General features: G+C 47.6%; 1 protein-coding gene across 1 annotated transcript in view; it reads right to left on the reverse strand.

The window, feature by feature from the left end:
• LOC122542690 (HHIP-like protein 1) overlaps window positions 1–9,870 on the reverse strand; it is a 56,694-nt gene extending 46,824 nt beyond the window's left edge. The window contains exons 1-3 of the mRNA XM_087983956.1: window positions 8,600–9,870; window positions 2,857–3,503; window positions 2,074–2,217 (exon numbers count right to left, since the gene is read on the reverse strand). Coding sequence (XP_087840082.1) covers window positions 2,074–2,217; window positions 2,857–3,503; window positions 8,600–8,884 — 1,076 coding nt within the window. The 5' untranslated portion in view covers window positions 8,885–9,870. The remainder of the gene's footprint in view (window positions 1–2,073; window positions 2,218–2,856; window positions 3,504–8,599) is intronic.
• Window positions 9,871–24,749: the final 14,879 nt, after the last annotated feature.

Consider the following 24,749-nt stretch of genomic DNA (forward strand, 5'->3'; position numbering starts at 1 on the left):
TCAGAAGCGAATCGAAGCCTAACTGAATCCCTACCTCTCCCACACAGAATTCCATCCAGTTCCCCATGAGTAGTAGCAACAGCCGAATTAAAGACAGATTTTGTTGCCAACTTTAATAGCTTCCCATGCCCCAGAGCCAGAAGGTGTCATAACCTGCCCCAAACGCCATCTCTGGCAGGAGCCTAATGAAATGATCAAAGCCCCTAAATACATTTATTGTTTGATGTTCGGTATTTAGAAGCAATTAAACACTTTAATGACGAGACAGAGAGGGGGCCAGGCTCGAGTGCTCGCTAAAACAAAGCCACAGTAATGATTGAGAGGCATAATATTCCACACGATTGCCCCAGAATTCAATATAGAAAAATATTTAAAATGATGGGACTCCTGATAACGGGAAGCATTTCTCGTCCCAGGGAATTGAGAATCTGGGACACTCCTCCTGAAAAATACTGGAGCTCAACCTGAACTCAGCACTGTGATAGGTTTCTAGTTGACAGGGATAGTGACCGGTAGTGGTTCTACAGGCCAGCCATGGTCTATGTTGGACAGTAGAATGGTTTAATGGGCTCTTCCTACTCCTTCATTCTTGACTGTAATCCTTCAGCAGCAGAAAACTACATTGTGGGTCACATGGTGTGACTTCAGTAGAGCTCACAAATCCGGGGATAATTAATATCGAATACGACAAGTTCCTGAGAATTAAATAATTTAATGTGAAGGGGGGGGAAGTGAAGCTTTTAACAGACTCCAAGGAGGAACACTGTATTGAGGTTTCAGCAATCATACAGCAGCGTGCAGACATACACACCCACACACTCACACTCACACTCAAACACACACACTCAAACACACACACACTCAAACACACATTCACACACACAAACACATTCACACATACACACTCAAACACACTCACGCACTCAAACACACATTCACACACACACTCACACACTCAAACACACATTCACACACACACTCAAACACACACACACTCACACTCAAACACACATTCACACACACACTCAAACACACACTCACGCACTCAAACACACATTCACACACACACTCAAACACATACACACTCAAATGCACACACACACTCTCTCACGCTCAATCATGCGCACACACTCTCTCTCACATATACTCTCACTCTCAAACATGCACACACACACAAGCATGCACACACACCTTCGTTCACACACACAGTCATACACATAAATATTCTCTCACACACACACTTTCTGTCATCTACACACACTCACTCACACACAAATATACATTTTCTCACCCACTCACACACTTTCCCTCACACTCACTCACACAGTCTCTCTCACATGCACATACACTTGCATCTACACGTACACTGTCTCCCACACACTCTCTTACATAAACATGCACAAAGCATACGTGCAAAAACACAGGCACTCTCACACAGTTACATATACATGCACATGCACACATACACACACTCAGACTTGCTCACGCTCGAATATACATGCACTCCTCCACACAATCACATTGTCTCCCTCACACACACAGCCACAAACACAGACACACGGTCATGTGCTCTTTCACACACCTGCTCACACTCACACATACACAGCCAAACACACATGCTCATTCAATCTCTCACACGCACACTCAGAATCACACTCTCTCTACATCAGATACACACACACTGCAGATAAATGAATATTTACAAATGAGCGCACACACAAACTCACACTATCACACACTCACATATACATGCACACCTACACAATCACGCACACTCTCATACACACTCAAATACATGCTTACACTCACGTGCGCACACAAAAACACAAGCACTCACATTCACATTTACACATATATATAAATACATACAAAAACAGTTTGATTGACTCACACACTCATATACACATCTTTTTGGTATCTCAGTCACACAAGCACGCACACACACACAAGCACACAATTGCATATATGCATATTTCCACACATATACATATACAAACACTCTCTCACAAAAGAGATCAAACACGTGTATTGTTTCTCATACACATTTTCTCACTCACATACAGTCAAACTTACTTATTCTGTGCATTTCCAAACTTCCCAAATGAATCTCCAGCTCCCCCACCATCTCCCGTGAAAATATAAAGATATCCATCATTTCCAAACAGTAGCTGTCCTCCATTGTGATTGGAAGCTGGTTCCAGCACCTCCAAGATCACCCTGTCGAGGGAAAGATTCCATTAAAATCTAGTGGATTCAAACCAGAGCAGATTAACTGTGAATGCAGGAAACAAACTGTGTGTGTGTGTGTGTATATACACATGTGTGCACGGGACTGTAGCCCAGTGAGAGTCTGTGTGTTTGTGTGTCTGTGTCTGTGCGTGAGTGTCTGCGTATGTCTGTGTGTGTTTGTGTGTGTCTGTGTGCGAGAGTGTGTGCGTGTTTGTGAGTGTCTGAGTGTGAGTGTGAGTGTGTGTGTGTGAGAGTGTGCGTGTGTGAGACTGTACCCCATTGAGACTCACTGTGTGTGTGTATATGGGGGTGGGGGGGGGGACTGTACCCCACTGAGAGAGTGCGTGTGAGCGTGAGTGTGCATGTCTGTGTGAGTGTGTGTGTCTGTGAGTATGACTGAGAGGGTGAGAGTGTGTGTCTGTGTGTGTGTGTGAATCTGTGAGTGTGAGTCTGTGAATGTGAGGGGGTGTGTGAGGGTGTGTGTGTGTGTGTATGTGATCAACTTAAGGAAGAGATTGAGACAGTTGGGAAGTGGGGATTGTCTGTTTGGGGCAGGATGGCTGTGCGTTACTCTCTGGGTGGATGACCCCGTGTGCGGACCCCCTCTGAACCCGTGCGCCCTCTGACCTTTCTGAGGTGTGGTCCAGTGCGTTCATGTTGCCAGGCAGCAGCTGGAACTCACTGATGCGGATCCTCTCAGCCTTCCTCGAGAAGATGGAGTAGTAGACGTAGACCTTGCCATTCCACCTGAAGCTGGGGTGAAAGGCCAGGCCCAGGAAACCCCTCTCGTCGCCCAGCCAAGGTGAGGTCAGGACGGTCTCAGTCAAGTTGAGGAAGGGCTGGCTGATCTTGGAGCCGTTGGCCAGGTAGACCCAGACTAGGCCCAGCTGCTCGGCCACAAAGAGGCGGTGGGTTCCATCGCCGGCGTGCAGCATGGCCACTGGGTTCCTGAGCCGATTGGCTACTTCCTTCAGGCAGAGCTGGAGACACCCCTCGGCGTCGGCCTGGACCCTCCCCAGGTTCGTCTGCAGCCGCTCACTGCTCAGGACGTTGGGGTAGCAGTAGTCAGGGTCCTGGAGCTCCAGGTAGCTGCAGAACTTGCCACGGTCTGTCTCCAGGTCCACCGTCCGTGTGTCCCCGGTGAGGAGGCTCAGGGTCGAACGGCAGCGCTTCCAGAACTCGGCACAGTAATCGCTGCAGAGCCCCGGCAAAACCCGCACTGGCGTGTCAGCGTCCTCCGCGTCGTAGAGGTGAGCCGCATACGGCGAGCATTTCTGAGCCAGAGACAGAGGAGGTCACTGCATTTGTGTAGCGGCAGCATGCACAACAACAACGCGTCCAATCATGTTGCACCGCCAACGCATCAGAGCCTGTTTGAGCGTAAGAGGCCGGAGCAGAAGTGGGCTGTTCAGCCCATCGAGCCTGTTCCGCCATTCAATGGGATCATGACTCGGTTTGAGGACCTTCAGTGCCTGCCTTTTCACTCAATTTCCCTTTCTCATTAAAAATCTCTCTCTCTCAGCCTTGAATATCCTGATGCCTCGGCCTCGACAGCCCTCTGCGGTAAAGAACTCGACAGATTCCCTCCCCTCAGAGAGAAGGTATTCCTCCCCATCCCTGTCTTCAATGGATGGCCCCTTACTCTGAGATGGTGCCCCTTACTCTGAGATGGTGCCCCTCTGGGCCGAGACTCTCCCACACGAGGGGAAACACCCTCCCCACATCTCCCCCTGTCAAACCCCCTCAGAATCTTGTACACTTCAATAAGGTGGCCTCTCATTCTCCTAAATCCCAATGAGGACAGATCCAACCTACTCATCCCCTCCTCAGGAACAGTCCCCACCGCCTTCCCCAGGATCAGCTGAGTGAACCTTCTCTGGGCTCCCTCCAGGATATCTTTCCTTTGATAAGGGAGACCAAAACTATTCACAACATTCCTGCTGTGGTCTGATTATTCACATTTCAACATTGAAAACATAAAGCTAATTTGCATGAAGCAAACACACACGCAGATATCCACACACACGCAGATATCCACACAGACGCAGATATCCACAAACACATTCATCAGCACACACACATCAACATGCACACACACATATACACATGAATATGCACACACATGTATCAACATGCACACACATGTACACATGAACGTGCACACACATGTGTCAACATACACACGCATGTGCACATAAATGTGCACACACATGCATCAACATTTGCTCAGACATGTATGCATCAACATGCACACACACACGCATCAACATGCACACACACAAACACATGTACAGTTACACAGTGAGTGACCCTTACCCTGCTGAATAAACCCTGATTCTGTACGGTTACACAGCGAGTGACCCTTACCCTGCTGAATAAACCCTGACTCTGTACGGTTACACAGCGAGTGACCCTCACCCTGCTGAATAAACCCTGATTCTGTACGGTTACACAGCGAGTGACACTTACTCTGCTGAATAAACCCTGACTCTGTACAGTTACACAGCGAGTGACCCTTACCCTGCTGAATAAACCCTGACTCTGTACGGTTACACAGCGAGTGACCCTTACCCTGCTGAATAAACCCTGATTCTGTACGGTTACACAGCGAGTGACCCTTACTCTGCTGAATAAACCCTGACTCTGTACAGTTACACAGCGAGTGACCCTTACCCTGCTGAATAAACCCTGACTCTGTACGGTTACACAGCGAGTGACCCTTACCCTGCTGAATAAACCCTGACTCTGTACGGTTACACAGCGAGTGACCCTTACCCTGCTGAATAAACCCTGACTCTGTACGGTTACACAGCGAGTGACCCTCACCCTGCTGAATAAACCCTGATTCTGTACGGTTACACAGCGAGTGACCCTTACTCTGCTGAATAAACCCTGACTCTGTACAGTTACACAGCGAGTGACCCTTACCCTGCTGAATAAACCCTGACTCTGTACGGTTACACAGCGAGTGACCCTTACCCTGCTGAATAAACCCTGACTCTGTACGGTTACACAGCGAGTGACCCTTACCCTGCTGAATAAACCCTGACTCTGTACAGTTACACAGCGAGTGACCCTTACCCTGCTGAATAAACACTGACTCTGTACAGTTACACAGTGTGTGACCCTTACCCTGCTGAATAAACACTGACTCTGTACAGTTACACAGTGTGTGACCCTTACCCTGCTGAATAAACACTGACTCTGTACAGTTACACAGTGAGTGACACTTACCCTGCTGAATAAACCCTGACTCTGTACAGTTACACAGTGAATGACCCTTACCCTGCTGAATAAACACTGACTCTGTACGGTTATACAGTGAGTGACCCTTACCCTGCTGAATAAACCCTGACTCTGTACGGCTACACAGTGAGTGACCCTTAACCTGCTGAATTAACACTGACCCTGTATAGTTACACAGTGTGTGACCCTTACCCTGCTGAATAAACACTGACTCTGTACAGTTACACAGTGAGTGAACCTTACCCTGCTGAATTAACACTGACCCTGTACAGTTACACAGCGAGTGACCCTTACCCTGCTGAATAAACCCTGACTCTGTACGGTTACACAGTGAGTGACCCTTACCCTGCTGAATAAACCCTGACTCTGTACGGTTACACAGTGAGTGACCCTTACCCTGGTGAATAAACCCTGACTCTGTACAGTTACACAGTGAGTGACTCTTACCCTGCTGAATAAACCCTGACTCTGTACGGTTACACAGTGAGTGACCCATACCCTGCTGAATAAACACTGACTCTGTACGGTTATACAGTGAGTGACCCTTACCCTGCTGAATAAACCCTGACTCTGTACGGTTACACAGTGTGTGACCCTTACCCTGCTGAATTAACACTGACCCTGTACAGTTACACAGCGAGTGACCCTTACTCTGCTGAATAAACCCTGACTCTGTACGGTTACACAGTGAGTGACCCTTACCCTGCTGAATAAACCCTGACTCTGTACGGTTACACAGCGAGTGACCCTTACCCTGCTGAATAAACACCGACTCTGTACGGTTACACAGCGAGTGACCCTTACCCGGCTGAATAAACCCTGACTCTGTACGGTTACACAGTGAGTGACCCTTACCCTGCTGAATAAACCCTGACTCTGTACGGTTACACAGTGAGTGACCCTTACCCTGCTGAATAAACCCTGACTCTGTACGGTTACACAGTGAGTGACCCTTACCCTGCTGAATAAACCCTGACCCTGTACGGTTACACAGTGAGTGACCCTTACCCTGCTGAATAAACAGCGACACCTTACAATGATGATGCTTTTGATTATCACCTAAGTGTTGTGGAGTTGAATGTTAGTCTGTGTGACCCCTTTTTTGTGAGTACTGTGTGTGTTTCCCACTTTTGCAATTTTAAAAACTGTCTCTCAAGAGTTAATGATTTTTCTGGGAAAGTATGAATCATTTTGAAAGTGTTGAATGATGACTTTTTTTTCTTAAAACCCGTCTCGAGCCCTCAAAAATGCCTCCCTCACTAGCATGTGGCGAAACCTTATTCCATTTTCCACTCGCCTTGGTGGGGGGAGGCGCGGGAAAGCAAGTTGAGTGGAGAAAGGACTGAGTCAGTGTCTACAGGAACCACTCTGATACAAGCAACGTGTAGGACATATCGTGAAACTGAGTAAAAGTGGAAAGGAATCCCGGTGAGGGAGATGGGGGGGGTGGGGGGGGGGGCGGGGGGAAGGAGTGGAGTTGTCCATTCTACCACTCCATGAAACCACCTAACTCCACCTCCCCTCGCTCCACATCCCTTAATACTTCCAGTTAAACTACCTGCCACTCGTGTAAACAAATAAGGTGGACTTGCATTTACGTAGCACCTGCAACTGCCACCACCAGATACTTCAAAGTGCCAGAGGAGCACTTTTTGAAGTATTGTGACGTGAAAAACACTCGGCACATGCACAGCAAAATCCCAGAAACAGCACAGGAGGTACGCTATTTGGCCCGGCCAGATTTCTCTGCGATTTGCCCACGTCAGAGCTCTGCAGCATTGCTCCCTGTTGTTTAAGGCAGTAAGGGGCCGAAAGGGTTAACTGAGATCACAAGATAAACCCTGCCCATCAGGGTACAATGAACTGATAGGAGGCTTGTGTGGCAGTGTCCCTACCTTTGAGCCAGGGGATCTGGGTTCAAATGTCTCTGAACAGATTGTTTCGGGAAAAGAAATAAAGGCACCCGTGCTCAATAGTGAGTTTAAGTCGATTCAAATTGTTCTGGGGTCTCTACCATAATATGTACCGGAGGGTATTGGCTTTATTGCCTGATTGCTAATCCAGAGACCCAGGTAATGTGCTGGGGTCCTGGGCTTGAATCCAACCACAGCAGATGATGGAATTTAAATTCCCTTTTAAAAAAAAACTGGAATTAAGAATCTAATGATGAATGTGAATCATTGTCAGGAAAACCCATCAGGTTCGCTAATGTCCTTTAGGGAAGGACACTGTATCCTTATCTGGTCTGGCCTACATGTGACTCCAGATCCACTGCAACCTCTGGGCAATTAGGGACGGGCAATATATAAAGCCATAGAGATGTACAGCACGGAAACAGACCCTTCGGTCCAACCCGTCCATGCCGACCAGATATCCCAACCCAATCTAGTCCCACCTGCCAGCACCCGGCCCATATCCCTCCAAACCCTTCCTATTCATATACCCATCCAAATGCCTTTTAAATGTTGCAATTGTACCAGCCTCCACCACTCCCTCTGGCAGCTCATTCCATACCTGGGAATGCACTGATCCCCTGAATAAATGAGTGCAGTGAGAGTAATGGGCAACTTACTCTTGAGTCTTGAGTCTCCAGGAGATAGTCATTGAATATCATGCAATTAGCTCGTGAGAGGTGATGTTCTAATGGTATGATTGTTGGACTATTAATCCAGAGACTCAGATAACACTCTGAGGTACCTGCGCTCAAATCCCACCATGGCAGATGGTGTGGAATTTAAATTTAATTCTAAAAATAACTGGAATTAAGAATCTAATGATGACCGTGAGTCGATTGTCAGGAAAACCCATCTGATTCACTAATGCCCTGTAGGGAAGGAAACTGCCATCCTTACCTGGTCTGGCCTACACGTGACTCCAGACCCACAGCAATGGGGTTGACTCTTAACTGCCCTCTGGGGCAATTAGTGATGAGCATTAAATGCCAGCGACACCCGCATTCCGTGAATGAATACCGAAAGAAAAATCCCAACTGCACGTAACAAATTAATTCCAAAATTCACAATCAATGGCTCCCCAATCCCAATTTCCTTCATTGTGAGATTCCAAGCACAAAGCCTACTCCCGGACCTCCCCTCACCCTGAGACTGTTTCCCCACCTTCTCACCTGACACAGCAGCTCCTGGATGTACTTGCCACAGACTGAGACCCCCGAGGGGTGGAGGTAGCTGACAATGTGCTGGTATCTTCGGGCCAGGCTGGAGTCAGCCCTCGCGTCACAACAACCGAAACTGGAGTAGGCCGTGCAGAATGCCAGGGGCTTGGTGGGTTTGAATGGCGGCTTGTAATCCAGGCACTGAGGGTGTGAAACTACCATCACCAACTGGACAGAAATACCCAGGAGCAGCAGACTGACCTTAAAGCAGCAATTCATTCCACCGACCAAGGTCATTGTGAACAGGAGGATCGAGACTTAACCCCGTGTGGAGGCTGAAGACCTCTCCTCGATTACTTACTGGTGTTTCTGTTTTCCCTCTCTTTCCTTCTATTTTTCTGTCTTTGTTCCTGCCCCTCTCTTATTCTTTTCTCTAACCCTGTCCTCTCTCTTTGTTCCACTGTTTTCCCTCTTTCTTTCTCTCTGTATCCTTGATCTTTTACTGCCTCTATTCTCCCCCTATATCTTCCTCATGTTTCTCTTTCTCTCTCCTCTCTTTTTCGCCCTCTCACTTCTGTCTCTCTTTGTGTCCCCCTTCTCTTGTTCTCTGCTCCTGCATCTCTTCCCTGTCTCTCTCTCTCTCTGTTGCTCTCTCTCTCTCTCTCTCCTCCCCTTGTCTCTGTCTCTCTGTCACCCTTCTCTTTCTCTGCCCTTGCTTATCTAGCTCTCTCCTTTTCCCTGTCTCCCCCTGTTCCTCTGTCTGTTTCTCTCTCACTCACATCTCTCTCTTTCTCTCTGATCCCTCTTCGTCCCTCTCTCTGTCTCACTCTCCCCTGACCTTCCCTCTCTCTGTCTCAATCTCCCTCTCTCTCCTTCTGTCTGTCGCTCTCCCTGTTTCTGTCTCACTCTCCTCTCTTTCCCCTCCCTCTCCTTCCTTCTGTTTCTCTCCCTCTCTGACTGTCTCTCTCTCTCTGCCTCACTCTGCCGTGTTTCTCTCTCTGTCTCTCTGTCTCTCCCCCCTCTCTGTCTCTCTCACTCTCCTCTCTCTGTCTCACTGCCCTGTTTCTGTGTGTCTCTCTCTCCTCTCTCTGTCTGTCTCTCTCTCCCTGTCTCACTCTGCCCTGTTTCTCTCTTTTTCTCTCTCTCCTCTCTCTGTCTGTCTCTTGTCTCACTCTGCCCTGTTTCTGTGTGTGTCTCTCTCCTCTCTACGTCTCACTCTCTGTCTCTCTCCGTCTCACTCTCCTCTCTCTGTCTCTCTCTCCCTGTCTCACTCTGCCCTGTTTCTCTCTCCTCTCTCTGTCTGTCACTTCCCTGTCTCTGCCTCACTCTCCTCTCTCTGTCTCTTTCCCTCTCTGTCTCACTCTGCCCTGTTCTCTCTCTCTCTCTCTCCGCGTGTCTCTGTTGCTCTGCAGGGCCAGAGGGGCTGTGTGCGTTGATCTTGTGCTGGGAGGAGGAGGGGTTTTTACTGTCGACACGTGTCTTCAGTTTACTCGGGGTTTTAGGCACTGAGTGTGGGGAAGGGACTGCACTCCTGTTTGGCAAGGAGCTCAGGATGTGAGACAGAGAGAGGACAAAGTGAAAGGGATGGTTGGGAGGGGAGGCGGGGGAATTGGGATCAATGCCATACAAGCCAGGGAGAGAAAGAGAGAGAGTTAAGCTAAACAGAAAGAAAGAGGGGGATAAGCACAAAAAGTGAAATTTGTCAAGGGATTGAGGACAAGAAAAATAAACAGTGGCAGTTGTGAATTTAATGAAAGGAATATATTTAATGATTTTATTTATGTAGCAGCAGGAGGGTATGTTCAGCTGATTTACAGTTGGAAGGTAAAAATCTGCGAATTCAGTCCTTGTGGCTGAATTTTTAGATTCTTTCTAGAATGCTGCCTCACATTGCACTCTACAACACCTTGAAAGATAACTTGGGACATTCCTGAATCTTCAAGCTTCACAGGAGGCCATTCAGCCCATCGTGTGTGTGTGTGTGTGTGTGAGAGAGAGAGAGAGCTTTGGAAGGTCCAATTAGTCCCTGTTCCTCCCCTCTCCGCACAGACCTGCAACTTTATCTCTGCAATTCCCTGGATTCCGATTGTATCTGCTTCCATCGCTCTGACGGGCAACTCATTCCAAATCACAATGCTCACTGCATTTTTAAAAAAAAAACAATTTCTCCTCCACCACCCCCTGGGTTTTACTTTTGTCAATTATTTGATGTCGGTATTCTGAAAGGAAGGAACATGGTGAAGAGTTACCGGAATAATCCCTGGACCTCAAGAGCTAAAGAGGGGTTGATTTGACTGGGCCTGTATTCAGTGTTAAAAAGTGCAATGCTGGAAAAGCACAGCCAGTCAGGCAGCATCCGAGGAGCAGGGGAGTCGACCTTTTGAGCATAAGCTCTTCGTCAGGAATGTTCATCAGAAAATACCACATTCCTGATGAAGGGGCTTATGCCCGAAACGTCGATTCTCCTGCTCCTCGGATACTGCCTGACCTGCTGTGCTTTTCCAGCACCACACAGCTCTCCAGCATTGCTTTCTCCTGGGTCTGTATTCACTAGTGCTTGGAAGACCGCGAGGTGATCTGATTGAAACGTCCAAATTTCCACCAAGGCTGGACGGACTGGTTGCAGAGGGATTGTTTTTCCTGGTTGGGGAGTCGAGGACTCGAGCCCCCAGGTTTGTCGGGATATGGAATAGAAGCATGATGAGGAATTATTACTACACTGAGAGGATGGTCCACCCTGTGGAATCATTGGAAAGATGTTGTGAAACTTGAAAGGGTTCAGAAAAGATTTACAAGGATGTTGCCAGGGTTGGAGGATTTGAGCTACAGGGAGAGGCTGAACAGGCTGGAGATGTTTTCCCTGGAGCATCGGAGGCTGAGGGATGACCTTATAGAGGTTTATAAAATTATGAGGGGCATGGATAGGGTAAATAGGCAAAGTCTTTTCCCTGGGGTGGGGGAGATCAGAACTAGAGGGCATAGGTTTAGGGTGAGAGGGGAAAGATATAAAAGAGACCTACAGGGCAACTTTTTCACACAGAGGGTGGTGCGTGTATGGAATGAGCTGCCAGAGGATGTGGTGGAGGCTGGTACAATTGCAACATTTAAGAGGCATTTAGATGGGTATATGAATAGGAAGGGTTTGGAGGGATATGGTCCGGGTGCTGGCAGGTGGGACTAGATTGGGTTGGGATATCTGGTCGGCATGGACGGGTTGGACTGAAGGGTCTGTTTCCATGCTGTACATCTCCACGACTCTATTGCTGTCTGATAGAAAGCTGTGGAGGCTGGAAACATGGCGAAGAACGAGGCAGTCAGAGCTGACTTGCTCAACCAATCGTCTTCCTGTAGCACAGATTGTTGTGACAGTTTGGAATTTGGTATTCTTGCATCGGGTCCTGACAAGAGCAAGATGTAAAACTGCAACCTGACTGAAATAACTCCAGTATCCCATCCCCCTTTATGAGCCCCTGACACTGACCCAGCTCCCTCAGAGGCAGATCAATGAGTGAACAGAACATCCAGACACTCCAGTTTCTATCTGTCAGCCAGGGCTCCCTGATTGGACCAGGTTAACAGCCCCAATCAGGAAACTCCTGTTCTCAGAGGTCCACTGGGCTGACCTTGTTACAATCAGTATAAAGATGACTCTCCTTCTAGTAACATTGAAGAATGGCTGACATATGGCGTTGTATTAATGGCAGGGAAGAGGCCATTTGACCCAACAGGTTCATACTGGTCTGCGGTCTCCATACCAGCCACCCCCCCAGCTTCCTTCATCCAAACCTGCTGATGTAATTCCCTAATTCGAATGCTCTTTCTCCCCCCTCCATCATGCGTTTATCCAGCAATTCCCTCAAATGCCATCCACCTCAGTCACTCCCTGTGGTTAGGGAGCTCCACATCCTCTGGGTAAAGCATACTGTCCAGAATTCCCGATCCGGATGTATTCGCCGGTGAAGGAATGAGGGGAGGCAATGACCTAGTGGTTTTATCGCTGGACTGTTAATCCAGAGACAAAGGTAACGTTCTGGGAACCTGGGTTCGAATCTCACTGCAGCAGATTGAGGAATTTGAATTCAATAAAAATAAGAGTCTCATAAAAACAATAAATTCCGTTATCGATTGTCAGAAAAACCACCCGGTTCACTAATGTCCAGGGAAAACAGCTCCAGCCTATTCAGCCTCTCCCTGTAGCTCAAACCCTCCGACCCTGGCAACATCTTTGTAAATCATTTCTGAATCCTTTCAAGTTTCACAACATCCTTCCTACAGCAGGGAGACCAGAATTGGACACAATATTCCAAAAGTGACCGAACCAATGTCCCGTAGAGCCACAACATTCTAACTTGTTTAGTCGATACACTGACCAATAAAAGCAAATGACTTCTTCGCTATCCTATCTGCGACTCCGCTTTCAAGGAACTATGCACCTGCACTCCAAGATCTCATCCCTGAACAAATTGATTAGAAATGTCCATAAAGACATTCTCCGCTCTGTGGCTGAGTCTTGATAGTGGTTATACATTCTGAGCAGTGTTTGTTAGAGTTTCTGATTATCAAGAGATCAGTTTGCAGTTTCTGGCACAGCTTAAACAGATTCTCTGTATGAATTCCTGGCTGGAACTCTGACGGACATCAAAAGAAAGGCATCTGGCTTCAAGCAGCTTCTGTGCAAATATTTCTGAGGTGTCTTTGTTCCCTGGGCTCATGGAACCATTTGCTTTGTCAGATCAGAAGTGAGGCCAGGAGGTAAAAGTGGGAGAGAAGGAGAGGGAGAGGAGGGGAAGAGACAGGGAAATGGAAGATGGAGGGGAAAAGAAACTGAAAGAGAGAAGGAGCAAAGGGTGAGCCTTATAGGGACGGAGGATGAGAGATGTTTGATAATCTCAGGAAACCAGGAAGGAGAAAAAAATGAGACAGAGAGAGAGAAGAAGGAAGGAGAGAAAAATGAGAGGGAGAGAGAGGAAGGAAGGAGAGAAAAATGAGAGGGAGAGAGAGAGAGAGCGAGAGCGAGGGAGAGAGTGGAAGCAATGGGAACACAGAGAACTATGGGGTGGTAGAGAAAAAGGGGGATTCAAGATGGGGGGACCGGAGAGGGAGAGAGAAAGAGAAAGGACAGATGATAACCAAAGAGAGAGAGAATGAGAAAATGTTGTCTGAGAGGGAGTGAAAGAAACAGAGAGAGAGAGAGAGAAAGGAGTGTTGGGAGATTGGGATAACACAAGATACTGGGAGGGAAGAGGCGGAGATAGGGAGGTCAGAGAGGGAAGGGGAGCAGCAGTGAAGAGATGGGAAGAAATGCAAGGGGAGGGATAGACAAGATAATGGGGATTGTGTGGAGGAGGGATACGTTTCGAAAATAAACTAGATTACAAAAGTATTCTAAAAACATTTCAACTCAAAGCTTTCAAATTTTGCGGTGATATCCAACTTGACCCCATGCCACATACGATTGTAACAGACATTATATTTACAAATTAAAAATGATGGTCAGGTACCCAGTCTGAGGGTGAAAATAATTCAAACTTGGAAGTTCTGTCCATTCCACCTTTCAGCAAGATCATGGCTGATCCTCCAACTCAACATCATATTGCTGTTCTGTAGCCTCTAGAAATTGTGACGATGCTGCTGTTTTAACAAGGTTATGCTGTTGTTGGCATTTTTTTCAGAGAGGTCAGAAAAGCAGAGATTCCAAAAGGTCTATGTCTGAAGGGTTTTAGAGCCAGTTTAATTCTAGCTAACAGATACTGCCTTAGGAAAATGGCTTTCAAGTTAAAAAAACTTATACAAGGAAAGGGGAGTGGCTAGTTCTTCCAGCTCAGCATTGCCTTTTGTTTGGTTCTTAGTTTTTAGCAATCTGGCTGTTCACTGAAACATAGACAAAGATGGACACCAGTCCGACTGAGACAATACATCCATCCTGAGACAGACACGTACAGGAATTCCTAGAGGCCTGGCATTCAAACCAGAATTCCATCAGCAAACACAATGATTTAGATTCCATTTACCTACCTCTTAGAAACAGAACTGGAAATGATATCACCCACTACATCAGACCGAGACACACAAACAGCGAGTGGGACAGAACACCAGCACTTCACCGGAGGCTCATTGATGATGTTACCGAGCATGGTGACGAAACGTCTGAAAATTTACAACCTGAGCTACAAATCTCCAAAATCACAAGCAGTCAGTCAGTTGTGAAACTGCTGGACCTACAAAAACAGGTCCATGCTGATCCTCCCTCCCTCTCTCTCTCTCTGACTTCTCTCCTGTACGACCCTGCGTTGGATTTTACCTTTTGTGCCAAGGGGGTGTTAATGGGGATTGTTGCAAGTATTGGGAACAGCATCATGAAGCTGGAATTTCAGATAGGTCAAGGTTTTCTGTTCTCTTTTGTTTTTGTTTCATTCGGTAATCCTGTAAATAGGTCAGGGGGGATTGGCCGTGCTAAATTGCCCATAGTATTAGGTGCATTAGTCAGAGGGGAATGGGTCTGGGTGGGTTGCTCTTTGGAGGGTCAGTGTGGACTGGTTGGGCTGAAGGGCCTGTTTCCACACTGTAGGGAAACCAAAAAAAAGTGTTTTTGTTTAAAATAAGTGGTTTGACCAGCTGCATCTCACCTGGAATATCCACTGTACACCTGCTTAAAACAACGAACAACGTTAGGGTCTGGGCTACTTTCTTGAATGTTTTGAGGGGGTCTGGCCTGGTCCATAACAAAATATATCTGCTTCTTTCTTAGACATACTCAGTGACTAGGCCTTCCACAGCTTTCAGGGAATTTCATGATAATTACACAGGTTCCCCTCCCTCTGAATGACGATAGGGTAGACACTCACAGGCTGTGAAATGACAAGCAAACAACTCAACTCAAGTGTGCATCATCTGACAAGCGAGACATTGGCTGGTAGAGAATTGGCTAAGGTGACTCCAGAGGTAACCAAAGGCACAGGAACATAGAAAATTGGAGCAGGATGAGGCCATTGGGCCCGGCTCCATCTTTCATGTCGGATCACCCAATTCCGGCCTTTGATCCCTTTAGCCCTGGCTGAGGGCTTCGGCAGCCGATAAGCTGAGGTGGGAGTGGAGCTTTTCGGAAGTGGGGCAGATTGGTGATGGGGCGGGTTTGACATGAGCAATCAGTGGTAGATCTCACCCTTGGAGATAGGATTGGTCATGCCAGCCTTGAGAATTGTCAACCCTGCACCATCATTGCCAACTCCCCCTTCCCCTCAGTGAGAACTTCAGCTCTCCACACTCAGACCCCGCCTCGGGAGCTTTGTCAGGAAGAGATGCAGTCTCTCGGGGCTCCAGTCTCATAGAACCCCCACAGTGCGGAAGCAGGCCATTCGGCCCATCGAGTCCACACCAACACTTTGAAGACCATCCCACCCCCTTACCCTACATTTTCCATGGTTAACCCACCTAAGCTGCACATCCCTGAACACTGTGGGCAATTTAGCACGGCCATTCCACCCTAACCTGCACATCTTTGGACTGTGGGAGGAAACCCACACAGACAGGGGGAGAACATGCAAACTCCACACAGACAATCGCCCGAGGCTAGAATCGAACCTGGGTCCTTGGTGCTGTGAGGCAGCAGTGCTAACCACTGAGCCACCGTGCTGGCCTGAACGAACAGACTGGTTGTTCCATCAAATAATAGAGATAGTAAAATCCACCTGGGTCAATATTAAAGTATTGTCAAAATGAGCAGCTGTGGTGCATTGGGTAAAATCTCAATTCCTCCTACTTTTGTTTTGTAGTTTCAGCAGGGCCTGCATTGACCCCTTTATTTTAAATTTGCATTTCAAAAGTGTTCAGCTCATTGGTTCCATCTCAGTCAAGATTAGAGTGGTGCTGGAAAAGCACAGCAGGTCAGGCAGCATCTGAGGAGCAGGAAAATTGACGTTTCGGGCAAAAACCCTTCATCAGGATTCAGGCTTTTGCCCGGAACCTCGACTCTCCTGCTCCTCGGATGCTGCCTGACCTGCTGCGCTTTTCCAGCACCACTCTGATCTAGACTCTGATCCCCAGCATCTGCGGTACCCACTTTATCCTCATTGATTGCATCTGATCACTGGCTTCGTCAGGCATTCTGTTGCGATGTCGACCCCTGCTGTTCACCAGGGCGAGGTACAGCCCACCAGAGTTTCAGAAGAAAGACTTGCATTCCTTTAGCGCCTTCCATGACCACCTACTGATCCAAGGCACTTTACAGCCAATGGGATGCTTTTGCAAGTCGCCGGCAATGTGATGGAGGAAACACAGCAGCCAATCAGCACGCAGCAACCTCCTATGAAGAGAATGATCACCAGCTCTCCTCTCGGTCAAAATAGAGTTTTGTGATTTTTCACATCTGCCCAAGTATTCTGGAAATGGGCAGGACTCCCACTATGAACCTTGATGTGGAGATGCTGGTGTTGGGCTGGGGGGGGAGAAAGTTAAAAGTCACACACAACACCAGATTATAGTCCAACAAGTTTATTTGGAAGCACTAGCTTTCAGAGTGTTGCTCCTTCATCAGCCCCAAATAAACCCGTTGGACTATAACCTGGTGTTGTGTGATTTTTAACTCTGAACCTCGCAAGAGGCAAGAGTGCTGTGCGGTGCACCATAGCTGCTCATTTTGACAATACTTTTTCACTGACCAGCATGGATTTTACCGTTAGCGAGTTTTGAGAAGATTTGTAGCTCTGTTTGAGGTTCTGGATGTAGGTTTGCTCGCTGAGCTGGAAGGTTCATTTTCAGATGTTTCGTCACCGTACTCGGTAACATCTTCAGTGAGCCTCTGGATGAAGCACTGCTGATGATTCCTGCTTTTTATTCATATGTTTGAGGGGGGGGGGGGGGAGTCCAGAACTAGAGGGCATAGATTTAGGGTGAGAGGAGAAAGATTTAAAAGGGACCCAAGGGGCAACTTTTTCACACAGAGGGTGGTACGTGTACGGAATGAGCTGCCAGAGGAAGTGGTGGAGGCTGGTACAATTTCAACGTTTAAAAAGCATGTGTATGGGTACATGAATAGAGTCAGAGAGTCATAGAGATGTACAGCATGGAAACAGACCCTTCAGTCCAACTTGTCCATGCCGACCAAATATCCCAACCCAATCTAACCCCATTTGCCAACACTTGGTCCATATTCCTCTAAACCCTTAGGAAGGATTTGGAGAGATATGAGCCACATGCTGGCAAATGGGGTTAGATTTATTTAGGATATCTGGTCAGCATGGACAAGTTGGGCCGAAGTGCCTGTTTTCGTACTGTTGGACTCTATGGAATCTCAGCAGCATACCGTTAGCGTCATACTGGAAAACATGGTCAGCACGGACAAGTCAGACAGTTCCTGCGCTGTATCACTCTACGAGAACAACGAGCCTGTGCTCGCTCAAAGGACAAGGGCAACAGGTACATGGGAAAACCACCCCCTGCAAGTTCCCCTCCCAGCCACCCCCCATCCTGACTTGGAAATACATCGCCGTTCCTTCAGTGTCGCTGGTTCAGAATCCTGGAATTCCCTCCCTCAGGGCATTGTGGGTCAACCCACAGCACATGGACTGCAGCGGTTCAAGATGGCGACTCACCCCCACCTTCTCAAGGGGACACTTATGGGATGGAAATGTGTTGCTGGAGAAGCGCAGCAGGTCAGGCAGCATCTAGGGAACAGGAGAATCGACGTTTCGGGCATTAGCCCTTCTTCAGGAAAGGGATGGCTACCCAATACTGGTCCCGCCAGGGATGGTCATGTGAGTAGCAAAGAACAATGGTAGGAGAATAAAGCGCACCCCCCCCCACCCTTCAGTCACAGGGGAGTAGGAAGCACAGCGCACAATACAGTGGCTACTTCACAGCACCAGGGACCCAGGTTCAATTCCACCCTCGGGCAACTGTCTGTGTGGAGTTTGCACATGCTCCCCGTGTCTGTGTGGGTTTCCTCTGGGTGCTCCGGTTTCCTCCCAAAGCCCAAAGATGCGCATGGTAGTTGAATTGCCCATGCTAAGTTGTCCCATAGTGTTCAGGGATGTGCAGGCTAGGTGCATGCGTCAGGGGTAAATATAGGACAGTGGGGGAATGGGTCTGGGTGGGTTGCTCTTCGGAGGGTTGGTGTGGACTTGTTGGGCTGAAGGGCCTGTTTCTACATTGTAGGGATTCTATGATTTGAGGGCTAGTTGCTGCGTTCGGGAGGTTAATGGACAGTTAGCTCTGGACGCTGTGTGAAATCACCGTACATGCTTCCGTCCATGACTCCTGAGCTGCTTTATGAGATAATAACATTCAGCACCACTGTCTGTGCTGTGGTGTGATTTTTAGACAGGTTTGCAAAAGGCAAGACGTACTGTCTCTTTAATCTCGACAATGCAAGCCCTGAATCTGGTGTCAGGAATTGGTGTGGGAGAGACTGTTAGGTCTGAATGTTGATAAGTCCCCGGGGCCTGATGGTCTTCATCCCAGGGTACTGAAGGGGGTGGCTCTAGAAATCGTGGATGCGTTGGTAGTCATTTTCCAGAGTTCGAAAGATTCAGGATCAGTTCCTGTGGATTGGAGGGTGGCTAATGTTGTACCACTTTTTAAGAAAGGAGCGAGAGAGAAAGCAGCAAATTTTAAACCAGTTAGTCTGACCTCAGTGGTGGGAAAGATGCTGGAGTCAATTATAAAGGATGAAATTATGACACATCTGGATAGCAGTAACAGAATAGGTCAGAGTCAGCATAGATTTATGAAGGGGAAATCATGCTTGACTAATCTTCTGGAATTTTTTGAGGATGTAACTTTGAAGGTGGACAAGGGAGATCCAGTGGATGTAGTGTACCTGGACTTTCAGAAAGCCTTTGATAAAGTCCCACATAGGAGGTTAGTGAGCAAAATCAGGGCGCATAGTATTGGGCCAAACTACTGACTTGGATTGAAAGTTGGTTGGCTGACAGGAAACAAAGAGTAGTGATAAACGGCTCCCGTTCGGAATGGCAGGCGGTGACCAGTGGGGTGCCACAGGGATCAGTGCTGGGACCGCAGCTTTTTACAATATATATTAATGATATAGAAGATGGTATTAATAGTAACATTAGCAAATTTGCTGATGATCCAAAGCTGGGTGGCAGGGTGAAATGTGAGGAGTATGTTAGGAGATTACAGGGTGACCTGGACAGGTTAGGTGAGTGGACAGATGCATGGCAGATGCAGTTTAATGTGGATAAATGTATGGTTATCCACTTTGGTGGCAAGAACAGGAAGGCAGATTACTACCTAAATGGAATCAATTTAGGTAAAGGGGCAGTACAAAGAGATCTGGGTGTTCTTGTACACCAGTCAATGAAGGTAAGCATGCAGGTACAGAAGGTAGTGAAGAAGGCTAATAGCATGCTGGCCTTCATAACAAGAGGGATTGAGTATAGGAGCAAAGAGGTTCTTCTGCAGCTGTACAGGGCCCTGGTGAGACTGCACCTGGAATATTGTGTGCAGTTCTGGTCTCCAAATTTGAGGAAAGACATTCTGGCTATTGAGGGAGTGCAGCGTAGGTTCACAGGGTCAATTCCTGGAATGGCAGGACTATCTTATGTTGAAAGATTGGAGCGACTGGGCTTGTACACCTTGAGTTTAGAAGGCTGAGAGGGGATCTGATTCAGACATATAAGATTCTTAAAGGATTGGACACTCTGGAGGCAGGAAACATGTTTCCGCTGATGGGTGAGTCCAGAACAGCTTAAAAATAATGGGTAGGCCATTTAGGACAGAGATGAGGAGAAACTTCTTCACCCAGAGAGTGGTGGCTGTGTGGAATGCTCTGCCCCAGAGGGCAGTGGAGGCCCAGTCTCTGGATTCATTTAAGAAAGAGTTGGATAGACCTCTCAAGGATAGTGGAATCAAGGGTTATGGAGATAAGGCAGGAACAGGATACTGATTGAGGATGATCAGCCATGATCATAACGAATGGTGGTGCAGGCTCGAAGGGCAGAATGGCCTACTCCTGCACCTATTGTCTATTGTCTTAACCTGGACATGTTCCGCCGGAGAAATAAGGGATAGATGGAACAGAATTTGTCAGGCTGTGAGCGATGAGTTCTATCTGCACGGAAATGAATTATTGAATTAAATTGGAGTTTAAGTAACACCTTTTCTCCCTTAATTTTACAGGCAGATGTTATCAAAATAATTCGACTGAAGAGCTTTATAGAATCCCTACAGTGTGGAAGCAGGCCATTCAGCCCATTGAGTCAACCCCCACCCCCACTTTATCCCCGCATTGTCAATGGCTAAGCCACCTAGCCTGCATGATTGAGCACAACCAACCCACCCTAACCTCCACATTGTTGGACTGTGGGAGGAAACTGGAGCAAACCCACACAGACACGGGGAGAATGTGCAAACTACACACAGACAGGCATCCGAGGTTGGAATTGAACCTGGGTCCCTGGTGCTGTGAGGCAGCAGTGCTAACCACTGAGCCACCATGCTGCCGCAAACTGTATGTTGAATTTACTTCTCTTTCACTCTCTATTCACCTTCTCCAGCTCTCTCCCACCATCCTCACTCCCTTTTGCTCTGCCTGCCCCCTCCAACTTCACTATCCCTCTCCCCTCCCTGCTGTAGGGGGCCAGAATTGGAGGGGTGTATGGACCTCTTGGAGGTCCGCAGGGCTGTAGGAGATTACAGAACTAAAGAGACAGAGAACAGGGCCAAGAGCCAGTGATAGAAGAGGTGGCGATGGGTGACCAGCCAATGAGAGAAGAGGTGGTGATAGGTGAATAGCCAATGAGAGAAAAAGTGATGATGGGTGAACAGCCAATGAGAGAAAAGGTTGTGATGGATGAACAGCCAATGAGAGAAAAGGTTGTGATGGATGAACAGCCAATGAGAGAAGAGGTGGTGTTGGGTGAATAGCCAATGAGAGAAAAAGTGGTGATAGGTGAACAGCCAATGAGAGAAGAGGTGGTGGTGAGTGAAGAGCCAATGAGAAAAGAGGTGGTTATGGGTGAACAACCAATGAGAGAAAGAGTGGTGATGGGTGACCAGCCAATGAGAGAAAAGGTTGTGATGGACGAACAGCCAATTAGAGAGGAGGTGTGATTGGTGAACAGCCAATGAGAGAAGAAGTGGTGATGGGCCAACAGCCAATGAGAGAAGAGGTGGTGATTGGTGAACAGGATTTGAGGGAAGTGGCAAAATCTCCCACCTAATTCCAAACTGGAACATGCTCAACATTTCAGCCAGCATTCCTTGAAGCAGCCTCAGACTGGAACAGGTTGACAAAAAAAAGGGAGACTTTCAAAAGAGACATGAAGAGAGTGGACGATACCCATGAGAATTAAATACGGGCTTTCCAAAGCTGGATGACTCAGGATATTGCTGAGAAAATCATGAAGGAGAGGGAAGCATGTGAAATCTACAGGAATAATAATCACAATAGACACCAGGAAGATGCAGGAGAGAGGCTGAGGCTGCAATAAGGAAGGCTGAGAGGCAGGGTGGCAGGCTGTGCTAAAACAAACAGTAAAATGTTCTTCAAGCATATTCATAATAAAAGATGATTGAAGTATAGGGTGGAGGAACAAGGTGGGTAACCTGCTCACTGAAGCAATGGGGATGGCAGAGAGAATACGGGAGCATTTTGCCTCCAGCAGGAGGGTGATCATGGCCCAGTTGAGGATATGGGTGGTGAGTGACTGAACAGGGTAGTGATAGATAAAGAAGAGGGTCTAAAAAGGAACAGCAACTCTCCAGGTGGAGAGGGCCTGGATTGCTGAGAGGCGTTAGGGAGCAAATTGCAGAGCCGTTGACAGCAATTTTCCAGGCCTTGCCCTGAAGACACAGTTGGTTCTGATCTGGAGCGATAGTGCCATACCTGTGCGTTCACTCGTTACAAGAAAATCGCGCGATACCTGCGCCATTTAAACCGATGGGGCCGAAATCGCCAATGCAGGTAAGGGGAAAGTTCACGTTCTACAAGTAACGGTCTAAATCCTTCAATCGCGTTAAAGCCAATTTGCATTGAAGAAATGTGCTTCCATAGCAGAACCAACTGTACAGGATTAGTCCCGGGGGGGAGGGGAGGATTGTCAAATGTGACGCCGTTGTTTAAGAAAGGGGCAAAGGATAATCCAGGAAGCTACACAGCTGTCAGTCTAACATCAATAGTGGGACACTGATGGTGGCCATAACATGCGATAATATAAATACATACTCAGAGAAAAATAAGTTGATGCCAGACAGTCAATGTGGTTTTGTCAAGGGCAGGTCATGCCTAACAAATTTGATTAAGTTAAGATCACACCACACCAGGTTATAGTTCAACAGGTTTATTTGGAAACACTAGCTTTCGGAGCGCTGCTCCTCTGTTAAGTAGCTACTTGCGGAGCGTTTCAGAGAATACCTCTGGGACACCCGGACCAACCAACCCAACCACCCTGTAGCTCAACATTTCAATTCCCCCTCCCACTCCACCAAGGATATGCAGGTCTTTGGACTCCTCCATCGTCAGACCACAACAAAACGACGGTTGGAGGAAGAACGCCTCATCTTCCGGCTAGGAACCCTCCAACCACAAGGGATGAACTCGGATTTCACCAGTTTCCTCATTTCCCCTCCCCCCACCCTGTCTCAGTCAACTTCCATCAAATTCAGCACCGCCTTCCTAACCTGAGATCTTCTTCCCGACCTCTCCGCCCCCACCCCAGTCTGACCTATCACCCTCACCTTGACCTCTTTCCACCTATCACATTTCTGACGCCCCTCCCCCAAGTCCCTCCTCCCTACCTTTTATCTTAGCCTGCTGGACAAACTTTCCCCATTCCTGAAGAAGGGCTTATGCCCGAAACGTCGATTCTCCTGTTCCCTAGATGCTGCCTGACCTGCTGCGCTTTTCCAGCAACACATTTCCAGCTCTGATCTCCAGCATCTGCAGACCTCACTTTCTCCTCTAAGTAGCTGCCTGACAAAGGAACAGTGCTTCAAAAGCTAGTGCTTCCAAATAAACCTGGTGTTGTGTGATTTTTTTAACATTATCCACCCCAGTCCAACACTGGCTTCTTTTCATCAAATTTGATTATGTTCTTTGGTGAGGTTATGTAGGTAGTAGGTGAGGGGAGTGCTGGGGATGTTGTATATTTCGACTTTCAGAAAGCATTTGATAGCAGGTTGGTTAACAAATTAGAAATGTTTGGGATTGATGGGTGAGAAGTTGGCTAAAAGATAGGAAACAGAGGAAAGGTATGGATGGGCATTTCTCAGGCTGGCGATGAGTTGAAGGACGTCGCCAGGGTTGGAGGGTTTGAGCTACAGGGAGAGGTTGATTAGGCTGGGGCTGTTTTCCCTGGAGCATCGGAGGCCGGGGGTAACCTTATAGAGCTTTAGAAAATCATGAGCGGTGTAGATAGGATAAGTAGACAAGGTCTTTTCCCTGGGGTGGGGGAGTCCAGGGCATAGGTTTTTGGGTGAGAGGGGAAAAATTTAAAAGGGACCTAATGAGCAACTTTTTCGTGCAGAGGGTGGTGTGTGTATGGAATGAACTGCCAGAGGAAGTGGTGGAGGCTGGTACAATTACAACATTTAAAAGACATCTGGATAGGTATATGAATACAAAGGGTTTGGAGGGATATGGGCTGGGTCTGGCTAACAGGACTAGATTAGGTTAGGATATCTGGTCAGCATGGACGAGTTGGACCGAAGGGTCTGTTTCTGTGCTGTACATCTCTGTCTCTATAACTCTACTGTTATAGTTTTAATACCAGTAGTCTTTCTTGATGCCTCCTTTTCTAAAGGTTCCCTACTCAAACCTAGTATTGTAACTGGACTCTCATTAAACTTCCAATAATTGGTTTTATTATGTCAAGTCTTATTGCATCTATGAATCTTTTCTAGTTGAATTATTTTGCAATGTACAGTGGGACTTTGATCAGATGGGCTGATAGGGACAGCAGTGGTAAATGGAGTTTAATTTAGATGAATGAATAGAATTAAGGAACCGCAACGGTAAAAAAACACATAGTTGGAGTCATGTACAGGCCTCCAAACCGTAATTAGGAGCTGGGGCGCAAGATACACCAGGAGATTGAAAAGGTGTGTGGGAAAGGCAAAGTTACAGTGATCTTGGGCAATTTCAATATGCAGGTGGACTGGAAAAATTCAGTTGGTAGTGGATTGCAAGAATTTGTGGAATATC

Source organism: Chiloscyllium plagiosum, unplaced genomic scaffold (genome assembly GCF_037043375.1).
Source record: "Chiloscyllium plagiosum isolate Xiang-an unplaced genomic scaffold, Cpla_swu_hap1 HiC_scaffold_47, whole genome shotgun sequence".
Classification (NCBI taxonomy): Eukaryota; Metazoa; Chordata; class Chondrichthyes; order Orectolobiformes; family Hemiscylliidae; genus Chiloscyllium; species Chiloscyllium plagiosum.